The following is a 25,863-nucleotide window of genomic DNA, read 5'->3' on the forward strand; positions in this document are numbered from 1 at the left end:
AAACGCTCCTAATTACATTTCTTATAAAACAATAATATTCCATTACATTCATATACCACAACTTGTTCAGCTACTCTCCTGTTGATGGTCATCCTTCTCAATTTCCATTTCTTTGCCACTACAAAATATAAAAAAAAGCTGCTATAAATGTCTTCATGTAGGCTTTTTTTTTCTCCCTTTTTGTGATCTCTTTGGGATATAGACCTACTAGTGAACTGTTGGATCAAAGGTTATGCGGAGTTTGGTTGCCCTTTGGGCATAGTTTCAAATTGCTTTCCAGAATGCTTAGATTAGTCCACAACTCCACTAAAAGTGCATTAGTATCCCAGTTTTCCCAAATCCTCCATAACATTGATCATTTCCCTTTTCTGTCAGTCAACCTGTTAAGAGATGGTACCTCAGAATTGTAATAATTTTCATTTTTAGTAGTGATTATTTTGTTCATGACCATAGCTTTAATTTTTATCTAAAAACTGCCTGTTCGTATTTTTGCCTATAAATTAGGAAAAGACTTGCTGTCTTACAATTTTGAGAAATGAGGCCTTTATCAGAAACAGACTGTAAAAATTGTTTCCAAGCTCTCTGCTTTCCTTCTAATCTTGGTTGCATTGGTTTTGCTTGTGCAAAAACTTTTCAGTATAATAAAATCAAAACTATCCACTTTGTATTTCAGTGTTCTCTATCTCATTTGGTCATAATTTCTTCTCCTCTGATCTGAACTTCTAGATCTGATCGATAAATGATTCCTGCTCTCCTGACTTATGGTATCTTTTATATTTAAACCATGTTCACAATTCAGTCTTGTCTTGGTATGAGATGTGAATTGAGGGTCTATTCCTAGTCCTGCCATACTATTTTCCAATTTTCCCTAGCAATTTTTGTCAAATAGTGACTTATCCCAGAAGCTGGAGTCTTTGGGTTTATCAAAACACGGATTATTAGAGTTATTTACTACTGTGTCATGTGAACCTAATCTATTTCAATGAACCACCACTCTATTTCTTAGGCAGTACCAAAGAGTCTTGATAATTGCCACTTTATAATATAGTTTTAGATCTGACACAGTTCCTTTCCTTTTCATTTTTTTCATTCCCTTGATATTCTTTATCTTTTGTTCTTCCTGATACATTTTGTAATCATTTTTCTAATTCTATAAAATATTTTTGTGTGACAATGAATAAGTGGATTTAGGTAGAATTGTAATTTTTGTTATATTTGCTCAGGCTAGCTATGAGCAATTGATATTTTTCAGTTGTTCAGATCTGACTTTGTGTGCAAAGTTTCATAACTGCATTCATATAGTTCCCTGGGACTGTTTTGGCATATAGACTCCCAAATAACTTATATTGTCTATAGTTATTTTGAATGAAATTTTTCTTATTGAAAATGTTTCTAGTTTATCCCCATTAAATATAACACTTGCTATTGGTATTAAATACTGCTTTATCATTTTAAAGAAAATTCTATTTATTCCTAAGCTTTCTATTGCATTTAATAAGAATGGGTGTTAGTTATATTTTGTCAAAAGCTTTTTCAGCAGCTATTAAAATAATGTATGACTTGTTAGTCTTGTTATTGATATAATTATCCTGATTGTTTTCCTAATATTAAACCAGTCTTGAATTTCTAATATAAATCCCATCTGGTTGTGGTGTATTATTATGGTGATAAATTTCTGTAATCTCTTTGCTGACATTTTAAAATTTTGTGTCATATTCATTAGGGAAATTGGTTTATAATTTTCTTTATCAATTTTGGCTTTTCCTAATTTAGGTATTAGCACCATATTAGTGTCATTAGAGGAGTTTGTAGAGCTCCATCTATTTTTCAAGTAGATCATAGAGTATTGGATGGAATTAATTATTCTTTTAATGTTTGATGGAATTCATGCATATATCCATCTGGCCCTAAAAATTTTTTCTTAGGGAATTCACTGACGACTTGTTCAATTTCTGTTTCTAAAATGAAGTGATTTAAGTATTTTATTTCTTCTTCTGTTAAACTGGGCAGTTTATTTTTTTTGTAAATATCTATCCATTTCACTTAGTTTATTGATACACAATTGGACAAAATATTTCGAAATAATAGCTTTCATTTCCTCTTCATTGGTGATGAATTCACCCTTTCCATTTTTTATACTGGCAATTCAGTCTTTTTCTTTTCAATCAAATTAACCAAAGATTTATCTACTTTGTTGACATTTTCATAAAATTGACTAATTTTTATTAGTTCTATACATTTTCTTACTTTCTATTTTATTAATTTTGCCTTTGATTTTCAGGATTCCTATTTTAGTATTAGTTGGGGATTTTAAACTTGTTCTTTTTCTAGTTTTTTTTTTAGCTGAATGTCCAGTTCATTCTCCTCTGTATTTTATTCACGTAAGCATTTAGAGATAAATTTCCCCTAATAAATGCTTTGGTTGCAGGTTTGGGAATGTTGTCATTTGCCTGGATTAAATTATTGTTTCTATGATTTGTTGTTTGACCCACTCATTCTTTAGGATTAGGTTATTTATTGTTCAATTAATATTTTAGTCTATCTTTCCATGGCCCTTTATTACATGTAATTTTTATTCCACCATAATCTGAGAATGAGAGATTTTTTTAATGCCCTTAATACATGGTCAGTTTTTGTGTGGGTGCCATATAGCTACTGCAAAAAAAGGCATATTTTTTTAGGTTTTTGCAAGGCAATGGGGTTAAGTGGCTTGCCCAAGGCCACACAGCTAGGTAATTATTAGGTGTCTGAGGTCACATTTGAACTCAGGTACTCCTGACTCCAGGGCCTGTGCTCTATCCACTGTGCCACCTAGCCCCCCCCCAAAAAAAGGTATATTTCTTATAATATATAGCCTCTTATTAGCAAGGGGATAGGAAGGGTAATTTTTCCCAACTGGAAGAAAGACCAAAAGGATCATGGAGATGGAAGCCATGGAACATGAGGAATTTTGCTCTCTTTGAAAACAGAAGTAGGAATAGGTCACAACAATTCTGAGCTGATGGCAAGGAAGGATCTAGTTACCTTGAACCAAATATAATCATGAGGGATTGAAGATTTTCTGGTTTATCGACCCATATCAGGTGTGATTTGCCTATACAGAAATTATTTGCATGTGTACCTGCTAGGCAAGTTTTAGAACATTAAGCTATTCCACCACCACTCTCTCCCTTGATCTTCCCTGCCTGGTGAACTGGTTTTGCTAACTCATGAGCTTCTCTCTCAGCATAAAATTTATTTATTTGCTATCTGTACTTTTATAAGAGGCTTTGCTTCCAGAAAAAGATGATTTTTGTTCATTTTGATTATTTTTGTTGCATTCTGAGCAATTCTCTGCTTTAAAGGGATAAAGCATGCTAGGAGAGAAGATAATAAGGGGACCTGCAACAAATTCCTTAGACTTGAGAGCATGAATTTTTCCCTCACACATTGGGTTAAAATGGACTTTATAACTGATTTTCCATTAACTGTTACTATTTTTTTTGGCAAGGCAATGGGGTTAAGTGACTTGCTCAAGGCCACACAGCTAGGTTATTATTAAGTATCTGAGGCCGCATTTGAACTCAGGTCATCCTGACTCTAGAGCTGTTCTATCCACTGCACCACCTAGCTGCCCCAACTGTTACTATTGAAGAAAAAATTGGCAAGGATAATACAGAAGAGATTAATAAAAATAACTTGGTTTGCAGAGATCAACTCATTCCTCCTCTTTGTTATCTCTGTTTATCTATGTCTATCTGTCTCTCTCTCTCTCTCTCTCTCTCTCTCTCTCTCACACACACACACACACACACACACACACAACATCCCTGTAGCAACCACAAACACATGCATACCTACCTTTGTTCAGGTTGGCCCTGGGATCAGAAGTTTGGTAGCTGATGGAGAGAAGAGAAACTGAGGATAGATAACTACAAAGCAGGAAATTCACTTGTAATAAATGGAGAACTTTTCTTTTAGCTTCCTACAAGGCTCAATTCAGGTGCTACTTCTAATAGGAAGCCCTTTCTGAAAACCCTTATTGTATTTACTCACTAAATGAAGCTTGAAAGCCATTCTCTGGAACAATAGAATATAAACCCTTTAAAGGCAAGAAGTGTTTTTTCATATTATCTTTTTTTAGGTTTTGTTTTGTTTTGGTTTTTTTGCAAGGCATTGGGGTTAACTGGATTGCCCAAGGCCAAGCAGCTAGGTAATTATTAAATGTCTGAGACTGAATTTGAATTCAAGTACTCCTGACTCCAAGACACTGCACCACCTAGCTGCCTCTATATTATCTACTTTCAGCACCTGGTACAGAACTTTACAAATAGTACTTGCTTAATATGCTGGCTGAATTTTATTTCCTTTAATTTTTAACACTTTAAAGACTTTTAATTCCCAAGTCTTTGAATAACTTATTAGAACACAGTTAGGCTTATGTGTGAATGTATCTATTGGCCACTTGTAGGTAAAAGCTGAAACATGCAACCTGGCTCCTCTGGGGGAAAAATGCAACTTCCAGAGGTGAAGTTTCTCCTGGCAAAATCATGCAAGTGTTTACTTTTACAACATGACTAATGTGGTAATGTTTTCCATATCAAGTAACTTGCTTTCTCAATGAGGGGAATGGGGTGGAAGGAAGGGAGAGAATTTGGAACTCATGGACTTGGAAATGAATATTGAAACTTGTTTTTGTATGTAACTGAGTGAAAAAAAAGTTTTTTTAAAGAGAGAGAAGAAAATCATGCAAGTAAAGGAAAAGTAAGCAAAGGAAAATAGGGCACTCTGAAAGGATTCAGACAGAGTCAGTAAACAAAGAAATGAATTCTTCCAATACATCACAACCAGTAAATTGACCTTTGAAACCTAAAAGGAAAAAAAATTACAAAATTAGAGACCACTTGTCTTCTTATGTCAAGAACAGCCACTAATTAACTCTATCTCCTCTAATGCTTAGCTTTACATGAAACATTACATGAAACATTCTTATACAATGGGGACAGGAAAAGTAAGAAAGGTAATTCATTATCTCCAACTATTTATTTCACAAATTTATAAACAATCATGATTTGCTTCAAGGCAGTTTCCTTGGCAGGGAACATTTTGAATAACAAGATATTGGGACTGGAAAATTTTCAGTTTCTCTATTTTCTAGGAATCAGTCTTGAATAGACTATTCCTTCAATTTCTTGAACTGAGTTAAGAAAGAGATGTTTTCACTGTACTTTAATATTCTGAAGAGCCCTGAAATTTATTTCAGAATTAGTAATGTTTCGGCACTGACTCATTAAACTTTTCAAAATTTGTTTTCTCAGATTTTGTTTGGTTGTTATAACATGGAGAAAGCTTCGTTTTACTCATCTAAACAAACTCCCATCAAGCTAGCAAGAATCACACAGACCTAGTTGAGAAGGCAAAGAGACTGCAATCCACACTGAAGAGAATGCTCATACTTATAGGAAGTATTTTACTAGATGATAGATATAACAATGATCAAAACTCACTTTGTCTATGTCCTTTTGAAAGCTGAATGCCTAGTTGTAAGGAGTTTGTATCTTATGCTTACACAGGGCAGAACAAAAAGTCAGTTACTTTTAGTAATCTTACAACTCCTAAAATGCTTTGAGTTGTCCTATGGAATCATGGCAACTCAATATTATGAGCTCTTGGGGGATGGGGGTAATACATTTCCTTGGATTTTATCCAAAGGAACTATAATCACAGAAAAAAGAAATGACTGCTGTTATAGCAAAGTAGGAGTAGTGAAATTAAGACATTACAAGGAGACAGCCAAGCTTAATTCAATCTAAAAAACTTGGAAGCCAGATCTGCAGTCACTAGGGTCCTTGCATGGGTAGGGGTTGCTGGAAGACAGAAAGACAAATGCCAATTCTAGCCAGAGAGGAAATTTGGTATCCTTCAGCATAGTTTCAGGATGGCTTCTAAAGAGAGAGAGAAGTACTTCCAAATAGTCAAGGATGGGGGAACAGGTTTCAACTTCTTTCTTCTGCTCTTTACTTCTACTTTTTATTGGTTTCCTCCTCTGTAAATCCAATTCTTCTTCACTTGCCTAATCTGGCTCTCAGGTTCATCTGATATATTTGAATAAAGAAAGACCCAAAGAGATCTCTCCAAATCCACTTAAGGAACCACAATTCCTACTCTTTTAAAACTAAATATCACATACCTGTAGGAAGCATTCTTGATTCTTTCCTCTACAACACTAATTTTTTAATACAACTGAATTTCACAGCTTGTGAACTTGTTGTAATCTTGTTAAAGTGAATGCTTTGTGGGCAGCTAGTGGACAGAGCAACAGCCCTGAAATCAGGAGGACTGAGTTCAAGTCTGACCTCAGACATTTAGTAATTGCCTAGCTGTGTGGCCTTGGGCAAGTCACTTAAACCCCATTGCATTGCAAAAACCTAAAAAAATAAAAAAATAACTAAAAATAAAAATAAAGTGAATGCTTTCCTAAGAAAAAGCTAAATAATGCCACAAAGATAAAAGCTGATTAGATAAAAAGGAATAAGTGATTCTTATGAGACCAAATGAATTTTTTGAAAGAGAAGAGGGGCAAAATTGCTATCTTCATATATCTTGAAGTTTGCTATGTGGGAGAAATTTATTCTGATATGCTAATATCATTCCAATGAAAAAACATCTATCAATGAATGGCAAAGGCACAGATGATAAATTAAATATAGTTCTCTTCCAAAGGAATATGCAGTAAAAATTTGTTTTTTGTTTGTGTTTGACAAGGCAATAGAGTTAAAGTGACTTGCCCAAGGTCACACAGCTAGGTAATTATTAAGTGTCTGAAGCAGGATTTGAAGGTGGCATAGTGGATAAAGCACCGGCCCTGGAGTCAGGAGTACCTAGGTTCAAATCTGGTCTCAGACACTTAATAATTACCTAGCTGCGCAGCCTTGGGCAAGCCACTTAACCCCCTTTGCCTTGCAAAAAAAAACCCTAAAAAAAAAGAGTTGAAGAACAGGTTAAAGACTAGTTGTCAGGGATGTTAGAGAAGAGGTTCTTGCATTAGGGGATGTAGAGAGAGGAAACAGAGAAAGGAGATCTGGATTAGTGTTCAATGTCTTGTACAGTCCCTAACAACTCCAAGATTCTACTAAATCTATTTAACAAGAATGGTTTATTATGAAAAAGGGTGAAAACATCACCTGTACAAAAATGTTCATAGCAGCTCTGTTTGTGGTGGCAAAGGAAACCCTGGAAGGATTTGCATGAACTAATACTGAGCGAGATGAGCAGAACCAGAAGAACATTATACACCCTAACAGCAACATGGGGGTGACGATCAACCTTAATGGAATTGCTCATACCAACAGGACAACAATCAGGGACAATTTGGGGCTATCTGTGATGGAGAATACCATCTGTATCCAGAGGAAGAATTGTGGAGTTTGAACAAAGACCAAGGACTATTACCTTTAATTTTTAAAACAAATGTCTTATTATGTAATTCTGCTTTATCTCATACTGTATGTTTCTTCCTTAAAGATATGATTTCTCTCTCAATCCATTCAATTTAGTTAAATGCATACTATGGGAATGATGTAAAGACTAACAGACTGCCTTCTGTGGGGGGTGGGGGGAGGGAAGCAAGATTGGGGGGAAAAAATTGTAAAACTCAAAATAAATAAAACCTTTCTAAAACAAAAAACAAGAAAGGGGCAGCTAGGTGGAGTAGTGGATAGAGCACCAGCCCTGGAGTCAGGAGTACCTGAGTTCAAATCTGGCCTCAGATGCTTAATAATTACCTAGCTGTGTGGCCTTGGGCAAGCCACTTAACCCCATTTGCCTTGCAAAAACCTAAAAAAAAAAGTGTTATAAATAGGTAGGTATGGGTTAAATCACCAAACACTGATTTAACAAGGTAATAACTTAAATTCAGATGGATTTACCAATGTGTGATATTTAAAACTTTTCACAATGTGCCTTCAGCCTACCTCTAGGTGGATTATAATATTCCCATCACATTTCAGAGTCACTTGCTAGTTACTCTACAAGAATATATACTATGTATGAACCTGCAAACCTTCACAAAGGTGAAATTCCCATGCCCGGAATGCTCCTCACCTCTGCCTCTTAGAAGCCCTAACTCTCTTAACATCTCAACACAAGTGGGTATATCCTCCAAGAAGCCTCAATTAGTATGATCCCAAGATCTCACACAACAAATTCTAGTGGCTCTATCCAAATCCTCTGAAACCTGGCTCCAACCTACCTTTTTAACCTTATCACACATTGTTCCCTTTCACACTGTCTAGTTCAGTCAAAACATCCTTCCTGCTGTTCTAACATATTTCCCCCTTACCTATCTTCATGCCTTTGCATAGGCTAGCTCCCAAATATAAAATGTACTCCTGACCTCACCTATTATTCATACAATCTCTAGCTTCCTACAAAGTTCAGTTCAAGTGTCACTTTCTTCATGAGGCCTTTCCTTAATCTCCCTGTTAGTTCCTTTCCCTCAAATATTCTGTGTGTGCCATACTCCTTTATCTGCCCCTAACCACTAGGAAAAGCAAGTAGCTACTAAAGCTCAATCCCACAGCAACATCATGAAAACTGTGTTAATAAATTCATCTGATCCCCCTATTATTCCTATGGCTAGCAAACTCTCAGCACATATTACTCTAGCTATCATTACTATCATTACCAGATACCTCAAAATAAACTCTTCTTAGGCCAACTCCTATTCTCTCATCCTCTTCTCATCCTCTTCCCTGGCCACCTTTCTACTGAGCCCTCAAGAACTTTTATTCCATAACAACTCTCACTGAGACCAATGACGACAACAGAGCACCCCTGGAACAATCACCTCCAGAATGAAACCATTTATATAGCACTTTAAGGTTTGCAAAACATTTTTTACCAGGATCTCAAAACAACTATCATTATAGGCATTTTAAACAGGAAACTAATGTCATGCCCAAAGGCCATTTGTCTTGCAAACTTTCCTATTTCTATTAAATAGGGAACCACTGGGGCAGCTAGGTGACACAGTGGATAGAGCATTGACCCTGGAGTCAGGAGAACCTGAATTCAAATCTGGCTTCAGATACTTAGTAAGTGCCTAGCTGTGTGACCTTGGGCAAGTCACTTAACCCCATTGACTTAAATAAAATTATAAATTGATTGATTAATGATGAATAAATAGGGAACCAGCATTCTTCTAGCTTCCCAAGTTCATAATCTCAGCATTAACTTTCCTTTTTTCCTTCCTTCCTGTTCTTCATCCCATATGACCAATCAATTAGCTGAAAAATCTCACAGCTTCTTCCTCAACAACACTCTTTTCAGACAACCACTACTTGGGTTTAGGCCTTGATCACCTCTTGTCTAGACTATTGCAATGGTCTAATTACTTCAAGCTTCTCTCCATTCCAATCCATTCTCCATACATTTGTCTAAATGATGTTCCTTAAATGCAAATCTGAAATTCCAGCAGCTCCTTTTTGCTTCTAAGGAAAAAAATATCTATTTGGATTTTAAAACCTTTAAATTTGATCTTAACCTACTTTTTTAATGTGTTTTTATTTATTTTGTTAACTAATTACATGTAAGAAAACTTTTCAACTTTTTAAAATTTTTAAAATTTTGAAGTCATGAAAAACATTTATTAACCATCTTGTAATGCACAAACACACACAGACAGAAAAATATACATATACACATATATAATATACACATATATGTATATTTATACATACATATATACATAAATACACACCCACAAATGGGGCAACAAAGTAAACAGAACACTGGCCTTGGAATCAGAAGACTTATCTTCATGAATTAAAGACAACCTCGGATACTTATTAACTCTGTGACCCTGAGCAAGTCACCTAACAAACTAGTCCAGTATCTTTGCCAAGAAAATTCCAAAATAGTTCATGAAGAGTCAGACATGATTGAAATGAGTGAACAATACAAACACATATAACTATATATGTGTGTGTATGTATATGTCAATATGGGGTTATAGAAACATAAAGATATTCCCAAATCAAGAAAACACAGGTCAGTGACTTTGAACACACAATATAAAATTGGCATTACAAAAACACTTCCATTATAAAGATCAGCAAGGTTTTTTGTTTTTGTTGAATGGTAAAGCTACAAGATACTTCAAAATGTCAAAGAATTTGAGAACTAGAAAAGATCTAAATCACAAAGTCTTTTCACTATAAAGGAGGAAACAGAACTAGAGATATAGCTTGTCCAAGATCATTCAGGTAATCATAACAGAAGAATTAAAACCCATCAGTATAGATCTATCAGTATAGATCTTGTTGCATTAAATCAATTTGTATTTGAAGCCACTTTTGAAAATATTTAAAACCCCACAGTATAGCCCTGCCTACTATTCAAGCTCAAAGATATTAAATTTATACATACTAAGATCTAATTTAATTTTTAAAACAACTTTTAGACAGGTCATTTCTCTTTTCTTCATAACCTTACTCAAGTGCAGATTTTTTTTAATTTCACTTTTCTTTTCTACAGAGAAAAATATAGAATTATCTCTACCTACATATTTATCAATAAATGTATGGAAAATCCAGCAAACCAATGAAATCCTGTTTCCTGGACACTAATGAGGTTAGGAGATTACATATTTCAATTGCCTTCATAACTAAAGCACTTTAAAATCCAATTTAATATATCTACACTAAATTATACACCTGTAAGGAACTCACAATCTTTGGAACAAATATAGAAATGTTCATGATTAAACTTCTCCCAGGTTTCTTTTCCTTAGTTCTATTACTTGATTGAAGGGCTCTGGTATGCAATTAGAAAGAGCCAGATGCTTGGTTATAATAGGGATAGGGGTAAGCTCATTTCTGTGAAGAGAAAGAATATATTAGTCTAAAAGGCTAAGGTATGTAGTTAACATTTACTGATCCTGGGGCTTATATAGCTTTCAATGAATAAGTGGATTAACTTGCTCACAGCAGTACCATGAATATAACATATATACACTTAACATGTGTGTCTTATCTTATCTATCATTTATGAAGTCTGTTTTAATTACTCCACAGGAGTGATAATGCAAGCTATTAAGACTTGCTAATAAGAAAATACCAACCTGCTTCCAATGGTGAATGTCAATCACTGGAGGTGCAGGTATATGATATGAAGCAGTCAGAAAAGCTCTGGGAGACTTGAATGGGTGGTTAGATAAATCTGACGAAAGAATATTTCCTGTGCAAAAGAGCTAAAGAACACATCTGTAGGAGGAGCTAGCTGACAAGGGAGAGTTCCTAGAAGAAAAGGCTGTGCTAGCAGCAGACTCAGTCGACTCCAACTTCAGCACCATGAATACTTCATTAGCAAGACTCCACTTTGCAGGAGGCTATCAGCCCTCCGACTCCAAGGACTGGAGATCCATCATTCCTGCCTTCTTGGTGGCAATCTGTTTAGTAGGCTTTGCAGGAAACCTGTGTGTGATTGGCATCCTCCTACATGGTGCTTGGAAAGGAAAATCATCCATGATCAACTCCCTGATTTTAAACCTGAGCCTAGCTGATCTCTTCCTTCTGCTATTCTCTGCACCCCTGAGGGCTGCAGCATATTCCAAAGGTGTTTGGGACATGGGATGGTTTGTCTGCAAATCTTCTGACTGGTTCACTCACATGTGCATGGCAGCCAAGAGTCTTACAATTGTTGTGATAGCAAAAGCATGCCTTATGTATGTTAGCAACCCAGTCAAGCAAGTGAATACCAACAACTGCACAATATGGATGGTGCTGGTAGTCATCTGGACCATGGCCTGCCTCTTACCCTTGCCTGAATGGTTCTTTAGTACCCTTAGGTACTATGAAGGTGTGGAGATGTGCATCATGGATGTACCAGCTCTGGCCCAGGAATTCACTTCTATGTTCGGTAAGCTCTACCCTCTACTTGTATTTTGCCTCCCTTTGCTCTTCACTGGGATGTATTTTTGGAAGGCTTACTGCCAGTATCAACAAAGAGGAACCAAGACTCAAAATCTAAGAAACCAGATCCGATCTAGGCGACTCACAATAATGTTGTTAAGTGTTGCTGTAACCTCTGCCATCATGTGGCTACCAGAATGGATAGCTTGGCTGTGGGTATGGCATCTAAAGACAGGAAGCCCTGTTCCACCTCAAGGTTTTATAGCCTTATCTCAAGTCCTTATGTTTTCCATCTCCTCTGCAAACCCTTTCATTTTTTTAGTCATGTCTGAAGAATTCAAAAGTTTCAAAGATTTCTGGAAATGGTTGACATCAAAAAAGTCTCTACATGACCCAGATTCTCAAGGAACACCACCCAGTAACTCACAGGTCATCACAGATAAGATCCCATCTCAAGAGTCCCTGCCATCTGTACCAGACAAAGAGAAACCTGGATCTTCCCCACCTGGTGAGGAGAAAACAGTCAAGGAGATTCCTGTCCTACCCGATGTGGAACAGTTTTGGCATGAAAGGGACGTAATTCCTTCCGAGCAAGACAATGATCCTATTCCTTGGGAACATGATGATTCTGAGATAGCAGGTTGTAGTAAATAAAATTACAAGTTCTGAAGACCAAGGAAAATGACTATTCTATTTGTTATACTGTTGCTTATCAATAGAGCTCAAAATTTTGCTAGGTAAAAATCTGGTAATACTATTTTTGCTCCTGTTCGTGTTCAAGAAATGTTCTACTGTTGAAGTTTTCAAAATCTTATTTCCAGTTAGCAGGAACAACATAAGAGGAAATCTTTATGATGCTTAGATTACTTGAAATAAAATTGTCAAGTATAATGTGCAACCTTTTGTATTTTAAGTTGTTTTTCCCCCTCAGAGGTTAGTTTATGTCATTTACCCTTTCTCTCCCTTATTATCCCACTGACCTGACAGCAGAGCTGGTTGGAGAATGGAATGCAATCTGAAGCTATATAAAGTGATTCTTCACACAAAACTGTGGCCTTGATGATGTGGACTTAAACCCATTACTTTTGTCTTCCTTAGCACTAAGGAGGCCAAGCCATGAAACCATTTAAAAATACATATGGTTTCAAATTACTCTACAATTAGAATGCAAAATATAAACAAATTCAGAATTCAGTTTTTTCAAAGTATCAACATACAAATTTATTTAATGCTAGCAAATTCAACTAACCAGCTGCCTATAAGAAAGCTATACACTAGGAATTACTTGATGTTACTGATTTGAATCACTCATGTAATTTGGCATTTTGTTGTTGTTCTTTCTTTTTAGGAAAGTACAAGATTACTGTGTGGCTCTCCTTAAAAGTTTTATTCCCATCTCACTAAACATAATACCTGAAAACCCTTCAGGTATAAACCTTAAGATTTATCTCACTTAGTAAGAAAATCTCAAATTAAAAGACCATTCTCTAACAAGTTATTAATCAATCTTAAAGGCTACTTCTGCCTAACCACTCCTTCTGAGTTAAAATATATGTAAAGTGTTATAAAAATGCTATTATTATTATTATTACTGCTAGAAAAATAGGATATAGTTCTTATTCTGAAATTTTTAAGATTGTGAAAGTATCTCCTAAATACTTTCTGCTTTCATGTCAGAACCTCCCTTAGAAATGAAGGTATACTACAGAAGTTACCAGGGGTAGAAAAGTTTATGTTTTTCCCAGTCTAAAGACTGGAGTGAATTATAAAAACAGGGCTAAAACTGAACCCATGATACTGAATCTATTCACTTTTAACAATTAGAACAACATAGGTTCTCCAAATCACAATAATAGTGGATATTAATAGGGAAGAGAAGGCATACAGCAAACTTGGTTTAATAAAGGGACAGAAACTAAAAAATGCAATGACAATGCAGGAAAAAAGGCCAAGAAAAAAATGGGAAATTTTGGAAAAGAAAGTCTAACACTTACCTGACTTTTCTGTTACCATAAAGCTACACAGGAAAATGCCGATATTAGGCACTTTACCAGTCCAGAACTTTATAATTGATTAAATATTATCTCCCACATGCATGGTAATTATAAAAGCATCATTTTTCCTACAGCACAAAAAAGTATCTATTGGGATTAGTAACCTTTATTCCCAGAATTCTCATGGGATTTCAAAGTATATTTCCATCGCAGGGATCCCTCAGACATGCCTTAAGGCAAAAGGAAAGGACAGAGGTAGAAAAGCGAAATTAAGAGTATGTAGGAGGATTCTGTGGAGAGAAAAGAATCATTTTTTTAAATAAGTGAAAACTTGTGTAGTTTCATACCATAGATGCTTAATTGGAGAGTTGTTTATATTTACCTGTACCCTATAATTGAGTCTTTAAAAGATTCACTGTGCTCATGGGACCATAGAAATATAACTCACAGTAGTACTACTTTCCCCAAAATCCCAAAGAATTCCTTAGTGATACATGTATCTTACAGATAAGGTAACTTTCAATGCTTTATTATAAATTGTATAAACTTGTGTTTTATGATCTCTTTGTACCTTAAATATGAAATCTAAGATGATATTGTTGATGGTCATTTTCACTTGTAAACAAATAAAAAACAAACATGCAATACTGCATCTATTCAATTTATCTCAGCAGATATCTATTGTTCCAAAATCTTATTCTTATAATTGTTAAACCAAATATGTTATTTGGCATAAACAGATTTGTTTGTTTTTCAGGCAGGGTTGGCTTTGTCTCTAGCAAAGAAATTTCCAAGAAGAATTTAAATTATATAATTCAGTCTTGTCAAAATACAGTTTGCTATCTAAGCATCAATTAATTGAATATTTGTTACAAGTAAGCATCTGATATACCATCCCAGCTTTGATATCCCATGCTTCAGTTTTGATACCTTACAAAAAAGCAACTTGGACTTTGGAGCTTCTGCATTAATACATACTGATTCCCAATCTACACAAATAATCCTCCCACTATTTCAAGACATAATTACTTAAATGAAAGCAAGTTCATCTGTATCAAAAATTTCAGTATGAGACAGGAGGAAAGCAATGACTAAGTTTGCAGAATTCAGTTATGGCAAAAACTTTTAGACAGTCTAGTCACTTTATAAAAAAAAAAATCTTCCCTAGGACAGTTAAGTAGTATTTTCTAAAATAGCACAGAAACTCTTCCAGTTTTGAAAATGGCCACTCGTCCTCATAGAACTCAACGTTAATCAATGGATTTGCAGAAGTGAACTGCAAAATAAAGGGAAAGAAAACAACCTAGTTAAATACTGTATAAAATTTATGGAGCTCCAACTTATTCTAATATAATTTATTCTATACATACAATTACACATATCTATGTGCATCTAAATAGCATAACTGGATAATTCAATATAACTGAACAAAAATTTATAAAGCACCTACTATATGCAAGGTACCATGGTAGGCACTGGGGAAGATAATGTGTATACACATATATACATACACACATAAACATACATGTATATGTCTAAATCTGCCACATTTTCCTTTAAAGTGGGCACTGGGGAAAATAACAGTAATGCTAAAATAACAAGGGAAATACCACTCATTGAAATGCAACATACTCCCATCTCACCTTCTCCAGAGGAAACAATGAAGAGATTAGAGATTAATGTTTTAGATGGGACAGCAGAGCTAAAAAGTGATGGGGAGTCAAAGGATAGTATCACAGAAATACACATGATACACTGAAAGAACTGCAAGAAAATGCATAAAGCATCAATTAAAATAAGAAAAGCAAAAAAAAGTGGTTTTTGTTTACTATATGAGACAAGAAAAATATAGCTGAAGGAAGTAAACACAAAAAGAATCCTTTCAAATTCCTTTTTGCACTGCAAATAATTCCATAACATATTCAAAAGCTCTTTAAAAAATGCATTCAAGGTTTTAAAAAAAATATGCAATATCAAAAGTTTTAAAGCAGATTTCATTTGTGCAGTTTCCATTTCTTCTTTTAAGAACAAATTTTAAAACAAAATTTCTTTACAAGTTATTTAACATTAAGCATATACAATCCACATATAAAAAGGGTTGGTTTATTGTAGTTCAAATACATAAACTGAACAATTCAAACATTTCAAAATTAAACTTTAGAAACACAAGTTTAACATTCAAACAGGAGTATAGTTTACAAGGATTACCCAGAAGGGCAATTTACGCTCTAATCCAGAAAATGATAAAGATCACTTCTCTATGGTGAACAAAAATGTGTTTATACAACCGTCCTGTTCTGGTAAGCATTGTAATTGACTGTGTTTCCATATCCAAGAAGAAATTACCAGAAAAATCTTCACTTAGACAAAGCAACAAGATTTTTGCCTATAATTCAGAGGGATAATCAAAGCACATCTGTGAACAAATTCCAACTAAACTGGTCTCTAGAGATTTGGGGCAAAAGCAGGAGCATTACAATATTCTTAGCCTCTGTTTCTGGCAGCTGAGAATTTAATTAACAATGTTTTTCTTTTACCTGCTTTACAAAAACAACTTGGATTTGTTCCAAGTTTGTGGCACTTGTATCTAACAAGTTCAGACCAAAAACCACTCCTTGGGTCTTGCATATATAACACTGCTAGGAAGAATGTCAAGAATCACTGACTTCCACACCTCATATAAGGATAATCTTTAGTTTCAAGCTTTTATATTTACTAGAGACAGTCTAGATGTTTGAATATTATGTCAGTCATGCCACACAAAGAAAAGCATAAATATTTCCAAAGTTCTTTGTTCAAAAACCATGTTCACAAATGCTGCTCCTTCCTCTGTTCTTCAGATGGATTTGTAATGTTGACTCTTATATATGTTTATGTAAAAATCTGACAGGTGGCTCATGCAAGCATTTTGAATTAATAGATACCCTTGGTGTGAAGAGTTATGTCAGAATTATTTTGTTGATCGTCTTGTAGGTTCTGAGGCTGTTGGAGGTGGAGGTGGACCTCGTCGATCCAGATCATCAACATATGCCACAATGAGTTTGCGCCTCTCCTCTGGCACACAGTCAAGTACCAAATAACGCTTGTCGTTCTGCAAAATCTTTTCTACATCTTTCAAGTGCTGATCAGACTCCTGGATTAATTTTTTGGATCTGAAATAAGAGAAAAAATCCCAAGAATTACTTACTGCTGCCCACAGGCCTTTCAGAAATGAGCTGGCGATGTAAGTCTAGTTCCTAATTGTGTTTCCATATTTTAAAAAAAGAAAAATTTCACTGCAGTGGTCACCTTTGTAGGTCGTCTCAGCAAAGACTTCAAGGAGTGAAAGGGCCTCAGAAGCTGAATTACCCTCCCACCCCTAGTGGTGGTCCCTCCAGATCAGGGCTGAGGGTGGGTGGGTAAATCTTGCCCGTGCTGTACCTGTTCTGTGGATGAACAGAGGACTTCAGTCTGCGGGGCTGCCAATCCCAGCATCTTTCACAAGCTTTCACTTTCACATCTTTCACTAAATTAACTATAAAAATGTAGAAAGAAGTCTTACTTCACATCTAATTTAAAAGCCCAAGCTGATGCAAAACATTAAGGACCCTGACCAAAAAGTCCAAAAGCCATATCAAATGACAAAATACGTAAAAACCACACCCTCAGCACTACCTATCCTCCCATGCATGTACCCTTTAAATCACGTTCCAAATAATATTTTTAAAGGAAGCCAGGTAGAAGCACAAGTACAACAATGCTTCTCTGCAAACTGATTGCTAAATCAATGTAAAATGTGTATTTTACTGATGACAATTATTGGGGAGAAAAAAAGAACTGAGCACGCTGCAGAACAATCCAATTTTATTTTTTACATTTCATGTATTCACTTTAATAAATTCATAAAATTGCTTTTTCACAAGAAAAAATGTTCTGTTGAGTCTAAACTGATGACTTTATAGCTATAGAATGTTTCAGCTACATTGAATAATTTAGGGAGAAAAAAAATTACTTTATAAAAGAAGTGAGGAAAAAAAGTATTTTCAAGGGATGTGGTTTTCATCCTGTAGTAGAATATAACAGATAAACTGTTGGATAAAAATAAAGATCACTTTTTAAAGACACTGGCTGGGTGGGAGGGGAGGGCTAGACAAAATGAGAATAAATATCTGGGCCCTTTCTTCCAAAAAAGAAAAAAAAAATTATGCCCACAGTTATTAGATCCGAGCATCTGGCCTCTTATTCCTAAAACTTAACATGTCAACATGTGTGTGAATGAAAAGTTTGATTTGGCCTGTTCAGTAAGGACTAGTAAAGACAAAATGGTCACTGATATGAAACAATCTGTTGCACACACCTGTATGTAATAAATTTGGTTTCTTTCAAAAGTGTCCTGAAGTCAGCTTTGGCAGTAATATATTTGTCTCTGATGTACTCTTCAAATTCTCTTTGTTTCTTCTGCAGGAAGAAAATCAATTATTATTAAAATATTTGATAAATCATCCAAAAGTTCATGAATTACACATTTATATCATATTTTTATTTTATAAAATTTGGGATGTAATCATAGTAAAATCAATTCTAAATATATAGACAAAGCAGGTCAAAATTCTACACATTTAAAATTCTCAAACATTAAAAATCAGTGGAAAGAAGCAAAAATTTGAAATAAATACTATTCAATAATTAAAGCAATACAACAACTAATAGTCATAAAAATTTCCATGGCACATAATGACACAAATAAATATGTAATAGGCAGCTGACATTTACTGAATCCATATGAGGTGTAATAAGCACTGTTAAGGGATACTATATGTTCAGAAATAATCTGTAGTAATACATACAGCTTAAATCCACACAAGTTTAGTACAGGAATTTAAATTTTTTTTCAAAAGAATTTCCACTGTATATTTTATCTTTAGATGACGCTACAAACAAACTAAGAAATTAAAAGTAAGAGTAAAGGGAACAGCTAGGTGGCACAGTGGATAGAACACCGGCCCTGAAGTAAGGAGGACCTGAGTTCAAATTTGGCCTCAGACACTTAATAATTACCTAGCTGTGACCTTGGGCAAGTCACTTAACCCCACTGCCTTGTCAAAAAAGAAAAGGAAGATTAAAAAATACTTCCCTAACACACGCCATCATCATCATCATCATGATTAGCAAAATTACTATATAATAAGGTAACCTAAACTATGGACTCAAAACATCAGCAAGTGGGTCAATTAATAGTTATAATTTATAATCCAGTGTTTATTTACAAAATATTTAACAAATGTCAATAAAAACAAATCGAAAAACTCACTCTGTCACTGGAAGAGAATTTAATGCACCGTGGATCTTCCTTGATAATTTTTTTAACTTCTTTCCATGTGGATGTGAGTGTAATCTTTCAAAAAAGACAAATGAATAAAAATATAAATGTGGCTCACTCTTTTGAGAAACTCAAACTGCAGCACATATGGTACATAATATTACACACTGACCTGAGATCTCTTGTAATGCCCAAGCGTAACAGGACTAGTTAGGGACAGTGAGGCAGCTTTAATGCAATTTCTTTTTGTTGGCTTGCCACAAGAGTTATTTTCATGGCCATATTTTCAAGGTGGCCTAAGACATTTCACCTGCAAACCCTGCATTTACACGGGCAAACATCATAACTTTTGAAGATACCATTCACCAAAAAGAGAAAAGTTACTTAGGAGCAAGACCTGGATAACAACGTGCACAAAATGCAGGAAAATGGGCCATGGCATTGAATCAAAAATAGAGAAGGGAAGGACATCTAAGTCCAAGAGAAGTGTGATCAATGATCACCAAAAAAAAAAGGATATTTTGGTTAATTATGTAAACAAACATAACATTAAAAACTTCAAAAGAAGCTAAACAGAATCTCTGAAAAGGGCAGTTGAATAAAAATTATTTCAAGACTTCTCTAAAAAAGTAGAAAATGAGAAGGGAGATGTGAAATAAAGAATTTGAGGAAGTAGCAATAAAAATTAAAGACCAAAACTGTCAAAATTAATATTTTCTTTTTTCAAGTTATTTAATTATTTCTATCTAGAATAAAACGTAACAAATAGGTAAGAATCCATTTCTTACCGCTGAAGTTTCATCAAGAAGTTGCCTAAAGTGTTCCCTCTTCTTTTTGGTAAGTGCTTCAATGTGTTCATTGAAAAGCTTCTCTTTCTCTTCTCTTTCTAGCAAGGAGCCAGATTCCCATCGATGATCTTTTCGGAGAGTTCTCCGAGTATCAGACCATGACACATCTGAAGAACGAACCTTTTAAAAAAAAAGCAATTTCACATTTTACCAAACTCAGATAACCTTTCATATTTCAATACTATGAATATCAAGCTGATTAACCTATGGAAAATGGAAAACTTCAAATGCAATATTTAAATATCAAGGTCATTCAGAAAAGGTTCAAGAAAAAAGATACTTTCAACATATTCCATGCAAAGAAGACATCTTAATTGATGATCAGTGGAATAACTTAAATTACAATGTGATTTTAACTAGTTTCGCTATTCCTATTACAGATTTCAATCCTCTTAGTTACACATAATCTTTTTCCCCACATAGATTTTTATAAACTGTCAAACATATGTCTAAAATCAAACTCACTTTTTGCACCCCTAAAGCCATATTTGAACTTTCCCATGTTCTCTTTTAACACACATCACCATCCTTTTCATCACAAGGTTTCACAATTTTAGATTCTTCTGTGACTCTTTCCCTCTTTCAATCTCTATTCCTAATCAGTCATCAAGTGTTGTCAATCCAACTGTGAAGAGATTGTTCTCCCTTGACTCTTTTATTTCAAATCTATACTCTATTATAACTTCTAAAACTATATTCTTAAAACACATCTGATCATATCACCCTTCTACTCAAAAATCTTCAATGGTTTCCTTTTGCTTCTAGGATAAAGCAATAAATTCCTCAATCCTGCACTTGAAGCATTCTACAATGTAGCCCCCAACTCTTCCAAGTTTCATTTCTAACTCAACTTTTTGCACTCTGTTCAAACAGGCCTATTAGAACTTCCTAGACCCCATACTCCAACTCCTACCTGCATATCTTTGCACAAGTGATCCCCATGTCAGGACCCCTCCTTCACTTGTACTCCCTCACCGAATGCATAGCTTCCTTCAAAGCACAATTCATCTGCCAGTTACATAATGTCTTTCTTGATCCTCCAGGTGTTAGCACTTTCAGTTAGCAGAGATTGCTTCATTGTTTGGCTTTGTTTCCTCAGGATCTAGAAAGGTCTTCTAGATAACAGACTGCATAAATGAGTGGTGATTTGAAATGGCTAAGATGTTTTCACCAGGACTATAAATGGAAATTTTCCAGTTTGGTGGACCTTGTTAAAACTTAAAGGCTCATAGGAAACAGCCTTCAAAAACAAGTTCTAAATGCTATCACTTGTAGCATAGAGGAATGAGGTGGGTCAATAGTAATATATCAGATTAGAATAAATAAGAAATACACTCATTTAAACTCTTCCCCAGTGCCTCAATAGCCATTGAGATAAGCCTGCCATCTTGAAAGCCATATCAGCAGAGTTAATATTCAGGCAAGGTCTTACAACCAAGTTGTAAAATCACTGAGTAAAGAAGGACCTAGAGTTTACATAAGTTTAGAGGATGATGACTTTTTCAGCTACAGTATATCTCTATTTCTCAAAACTACCTAAGTTAGCCTGCGCTGATCACATTCTAGATCCTTTAAGCACTAAAATATATGGGATGCTATGCAATAGAATTTGCTATAATAACTTTTTCAAAGAAATAAATCAATAGGTCTTTCAGCAAAATCAGAATAAAATTGCTTCAAGACACCAGTATATTATTATGTAATATTGAGGAATAAAAACTCAAGAACCATTTTCAACAAACTGAAAAAGCCTGTGACTTAACAAATAAGTTTTTGGTAACTTTACTTCAACAGAGAAAAGTCATGGCTCACTAATGCTACTGAATCCCATATAGGATAAAAGAAAAGAAGTAAAAGCTATATCTAAAAAGAAAAAAGAAAATTTAAAAATTTTAAATTACATATATATAAAAAAAACCACAAGAGACCTCAAGTCAGCTACAAAAGTCATTTTACAAATAAGAAATTTGAGGCAAATCAACTTGCCCAAGGACAGAGTTAATGGAAAAGAAGATCCATTAACATAAATCCAACTCTAAATCCAGAATTCCTTCCATTGTGCCATATTGAAAAAAAAAAGAGAAAAAAATGTAGAAAGAGGAAATGAAAGAGGAAATGGTGACAGGAATAGTGGACAGATGAATAGCGGGGAAAGATTTATAACAAAAAAAAAGTTGAAAATTAAAGTTTTGATATCAATAGTATATTATTTTCAGGGGTTTTTTTTTGAAAAAATGGAATTTTTAAAATTATTTATTGGAATAAATAAGTGTAATAGTGTCCCCACCTTATTTTTCTATACAATTTTCCAAGCAACTTACCAAATAATATAATTTACAGTTAAGTTTAATCTAAAGTAAAACCTAAGAGACTCACAGAATATAATTTTTAAAAATTCTGAATAGGAAAGTAAAAAAAAAAAACATTAATACTCACCATATCTGAAAGAAGAGCTTTGAAATTCTGAATTGCCTCTTCACGTTTATGTTGCTCCCTTTCTCGATCTATTTCTTTTGTTTGTTCTGAGCGAGCTTTTTGAACTTCCCGCTCTCGTTCCCGTAAACTTGCCTCTATTCGAGCCTGCCTCTCCAGTTCCTTTTCTTTTTCTGAGTCTAAATTCTTAAAAAAAAATATTTTAAAAAGCAAGATTATAGTTTCTACCAACTACATTAGAATAATTAGCTTATCTAATATTTCTCCAAATTGAGTTTTTGTTAAAAATATGAATTTCCAAAATGCTTTTTAAAATAGACTTCTATTGACGAATTAAAACACTATTTGTGAATATGCCAAATATACTTTTTAACCATTTAAGAATACTAATTATTACAAATAAATATATACTGTACCTTGGCTATTTTCTCAATATACTGTTTAAAAAGATCTTCTCTCATTGATGAACTATCTACTGCTTTGTAACGTGGGTCACTTTCTACTTTGTCCTTTACTTTGCTCCATCGAGATTGACTATCCAAGTGATGATTAGATAGCAGCTCAAAGAAGTCTGATTTGATCTATATTTTAAATACGAAACAGAGAAAAAAAACACACTGTAAGAAGTTAAATTTACCAATAATTGCATTTGAAAAAATGCTGACTTACCTTAAAGATGAGAAATATATAAAATTTTACAAAGTATCTGATCTATTATTGACTAATTTTAAGGAAAAGAGGATAGCAATTTTTTATGATTTTTTTAATGTGCCAAATCATAAAAGTTCTTAACTGAAATCTATCAAATTAAAAATAAATTATTTCTTTGGTGAACAATATTTAAGACAAATGAGGATAATTTCTTGCACAACTATAATTTTATGTCTTAGATATTTCCATAAAGTATCAATTTAAGATTGACTTTGTGCCAAATCTTTATGATTTTCAGTGAAATACTTAATAGTCTGATATAATAGTAATGAATGTTTTTGCTATCATAACACAATAAAATTTTTCTGTATTTTTAAATATTAACGAAGAGGCTAAGTACATTTTCATTAAATTTTCTAGAAAAAATCCAATAGAAAAAGCAAATGCTTAAGAGTCTTAAAAAGAAATGTGGTGGATGGGGAGGGCAAAAGGGATAGTTATAATAAATGACAGTACTACTTATTTCAGAATTTAATGAAAAATATATTCATACCCCTATTCTAACTAACAAGCACAAACCAACATTTACAATATATATGTATGTTTGTCATAATGTATAATTATTTTAAGAAAAGATAGCTTGGCTTATATTTTTCTACTTAATTATCACTATATGTGTTATTTTATCACTACAGATCATGAAACTTTATGAAGTATCAAATTAGACCACAGATACTCAATGGCATTAATCTTTAATACTGCTACAAAGAAACATCTATTTCTAAAACAGAAAGGGGGAAAAAAGTGATGTATATTTATGCCCTTACGGGGAATTATATACCTCACTTGGTATTCTCATTCTGGAAGTCATTCAGGGCAGTTTTTATCTTTTGGTCAAAAGATCTTAAGATTTCACTTTTCAAAAGTAGGTATACATTGCCCCAGATATTAAACATACTATTATTCTCAGACTCTGATGACACAGAAAATGAGAAATCAGGAATGGAGTCAGGTCAATTTCATCACTAAAATGATGAAATGTGTGAATACAAAAATAAATTAAACATTCCTCATCACCTCTACCCCACACTCTAATTTTTCATATCACAAGATTTTTCATATCACAAGGGAAATTGATGCTGGTTTATGAAACTATTTGCCTTTCTGGACAACTGAAAGGTTCCAAGACTCTTAAACTATAAAACAGATTTTCCCTTGTAATAGAGTGAATCAAAAGATAGAACCAATCAGCTGCAGGCATTTCTATACTATGGAACTTGACTTTCAATGACGTTTAGGTCAATCAGAACCATTAAAGATCTTTTATTCAATAGAAAGTGAGAAACCATTTGATGATATACATATATAGTTTAGCAAATCACTGAGGTTTTAACTAATCTGCCTTTTATGAATCTGACAAGATGAATATAAAATCTTTGTGAAACATTTCACTACATGAAATCTGTCTTTCAAAGTAAAATAAAACATGCAAGCAGTATCAAACATGAATCTTTCTAAGCCATAGGAATTTATATAAATTAAAAGCACTTTCAAATAGCCTAAGTGAAGCCTATAAAGTAAGGGTATTGGTATGCTTTTTTTTGGCAAGGGTGATATATATATAACTAAGAAATATTGTAAAATATTTGAAATAAAATTCCACCTTCCCTTCATAGCAGGTTTAATCTTGATAAACTTATTCTAGGTACTATTCAAAGGGAAAGAATTACTTAAATAATTGGTAAAAAAAATTAATTATTGTTAGCTGTGGTTCTAAAACTGTGCCTTGACATCTATACAATGTGATTCCAATACTGAAACCAATTCACTCACATTCTTCCCTACTCTATTTTCTTTGAAAATGGTTGCAGTCATAGCGTCTATTTATGTGAGCAAGAAGGAAAAGTCTTTGCACTACATTACTAATATTCAATGACTGAGTAGGGAAAACCTAAAACAAATTTCTGGATCAAAATGGAGCATATCTGAAGCAGACCCAAAACTGTAGAGTTCTTTCTTCTTGAAAGAACTATACTGTTGAATAAGGTTTACAAGCCAATTCTCTGGCCACAATTTCACCAAATTTGGTCACTTTGTTCATAAATAAGAATTCTAAGGTATTTGGTTTTTTCTATTTTAAACCAAACAAAAAAATACAGAACTGCTTCAATGATAATTACGGTCAAAAAATAAAGCATTATTACATTTTAAGAGCATTTCCACAAGATTTAAAAACAAAAACATGAATATGAGGCCCATTATTTACAGCAGTGCGGAAGAGATACTTGTGGGTCCACAAAGCAAAATGGACAGCATTTGAAACTACAAGCTCTTTTTTTTTAAATTACAAAAGTCTTCAGAAGCATACATTTCATCAGAAAAATAGTATTTCTCAGTGACTCTAAAGTAAGGCCAAAGTATAATGCATGAAAGCAAATTTTGAAACATGGTTATCTTAGCTATCTAAATCAATCACTTTAACACCACAAAGGCCAGGACCACAGACATAAGAACTAGTAAGTCGTAAATCATACTGCCAATATAGAGATTTGTTATTGTTACTGTTCTTTTTATTCAAAAACATAAAATTTAGAGTGAAAATGGTTAACAAAAATATTCAAGTGTTTACTGACCTCACTTTTCAAAATATCAAAGTGAAACCTACTGTATTAAAACCCTTACTTTAAAGATTTCTGTGTAGAATTCATAGTTAATTAAATTTGCAAACTTAATACTGGCTGAGAAAG

General features: G+C 33.9%; 2 protein-coding genes across 15 annotated transcripts in view; one reads left to right on the plus strand and one right to left on the minus strand.

Moving 5' to 3' along the window:
- Positions 1 to 9,746: 9,746 nt before the first annotated feature.
- TCERG1 (transcription elongation regulator 1) overlaps positions 9,747 to 25,863 on the minus strand; it is an 82,651-nt gene continuing 66,534 nt past the window's right edge. For 10 of the 14 annotated variants that reach the window (XM_074212687.1, XM_074212685.1, XM_074212684.1 and 7 more), the window contains 6 exons: positions 22,882 to 23,046; positions 22,469 to 22,651; positions 19,973 to 20,152; positions 19,176 to 19,259; positions 18,222 to 18,322; positions 16,577 to 17,037 (listed from right to left, as the gene is read on the minus strand). In XM_074212687.1, the coding sequence (XP_074068788.1) occupies positions 16,836 to 17,037; positions 18,222 to 18,322; positions 19,176 to 19,259; positions 19,973 to 20,152; positions 22,469 to 22,651; positions 22,882 to 23,046 (915 nt within the window). In that variant the 3' untranslated portion in view covers positions 16,577 to 16,835. Of the gene's footprint in view, positions 15,162 to 16,576; positions 17,038 to 17,300; positions 17,400 to 18,221; positions 18,323 to 19,175; positions 19,260 to 19,972; positions 20,153 to 22,468; positions 22,652 to 22,881; positions 23,047 to 25,863 lie in introns of those variants that run through there. The other 4 variants (XM_074212677.1, XR_012473782.1, XM_074212686.1 and 1 more) reach the window with 4 other exon arrangements.
- Positions 11,292 to 12,545, plus strand: GPR151 (G protein-coupled receptor 151). The gene has a single exon (XM_074212689.1). It carries the CDS (start codon positions 11,331 to 11,333, stop codon positions 12,543 to 12,545), a length of 1,215 nt encoding a protein of 404 aa, XP_074068790.1. The 5' UTR covers positions 11,292 to 11,330.

This window comes from Macrotis lagotis, chromosome 1 (assembly GCF_037893015.1).
Source record: "Macrotis lagotis isolate mMagLag1 chromosome 1, bilby.v1.9.chrom.fasta, whole genome shotgun sequence".
Taxonomy (NCBI): domain Eukaryota; kingdom Metazoa; phylum Chordata; class Mammalia; order Peramelemorphia; family Peramelidae; genus Macrotis; species Macrotis lagotis.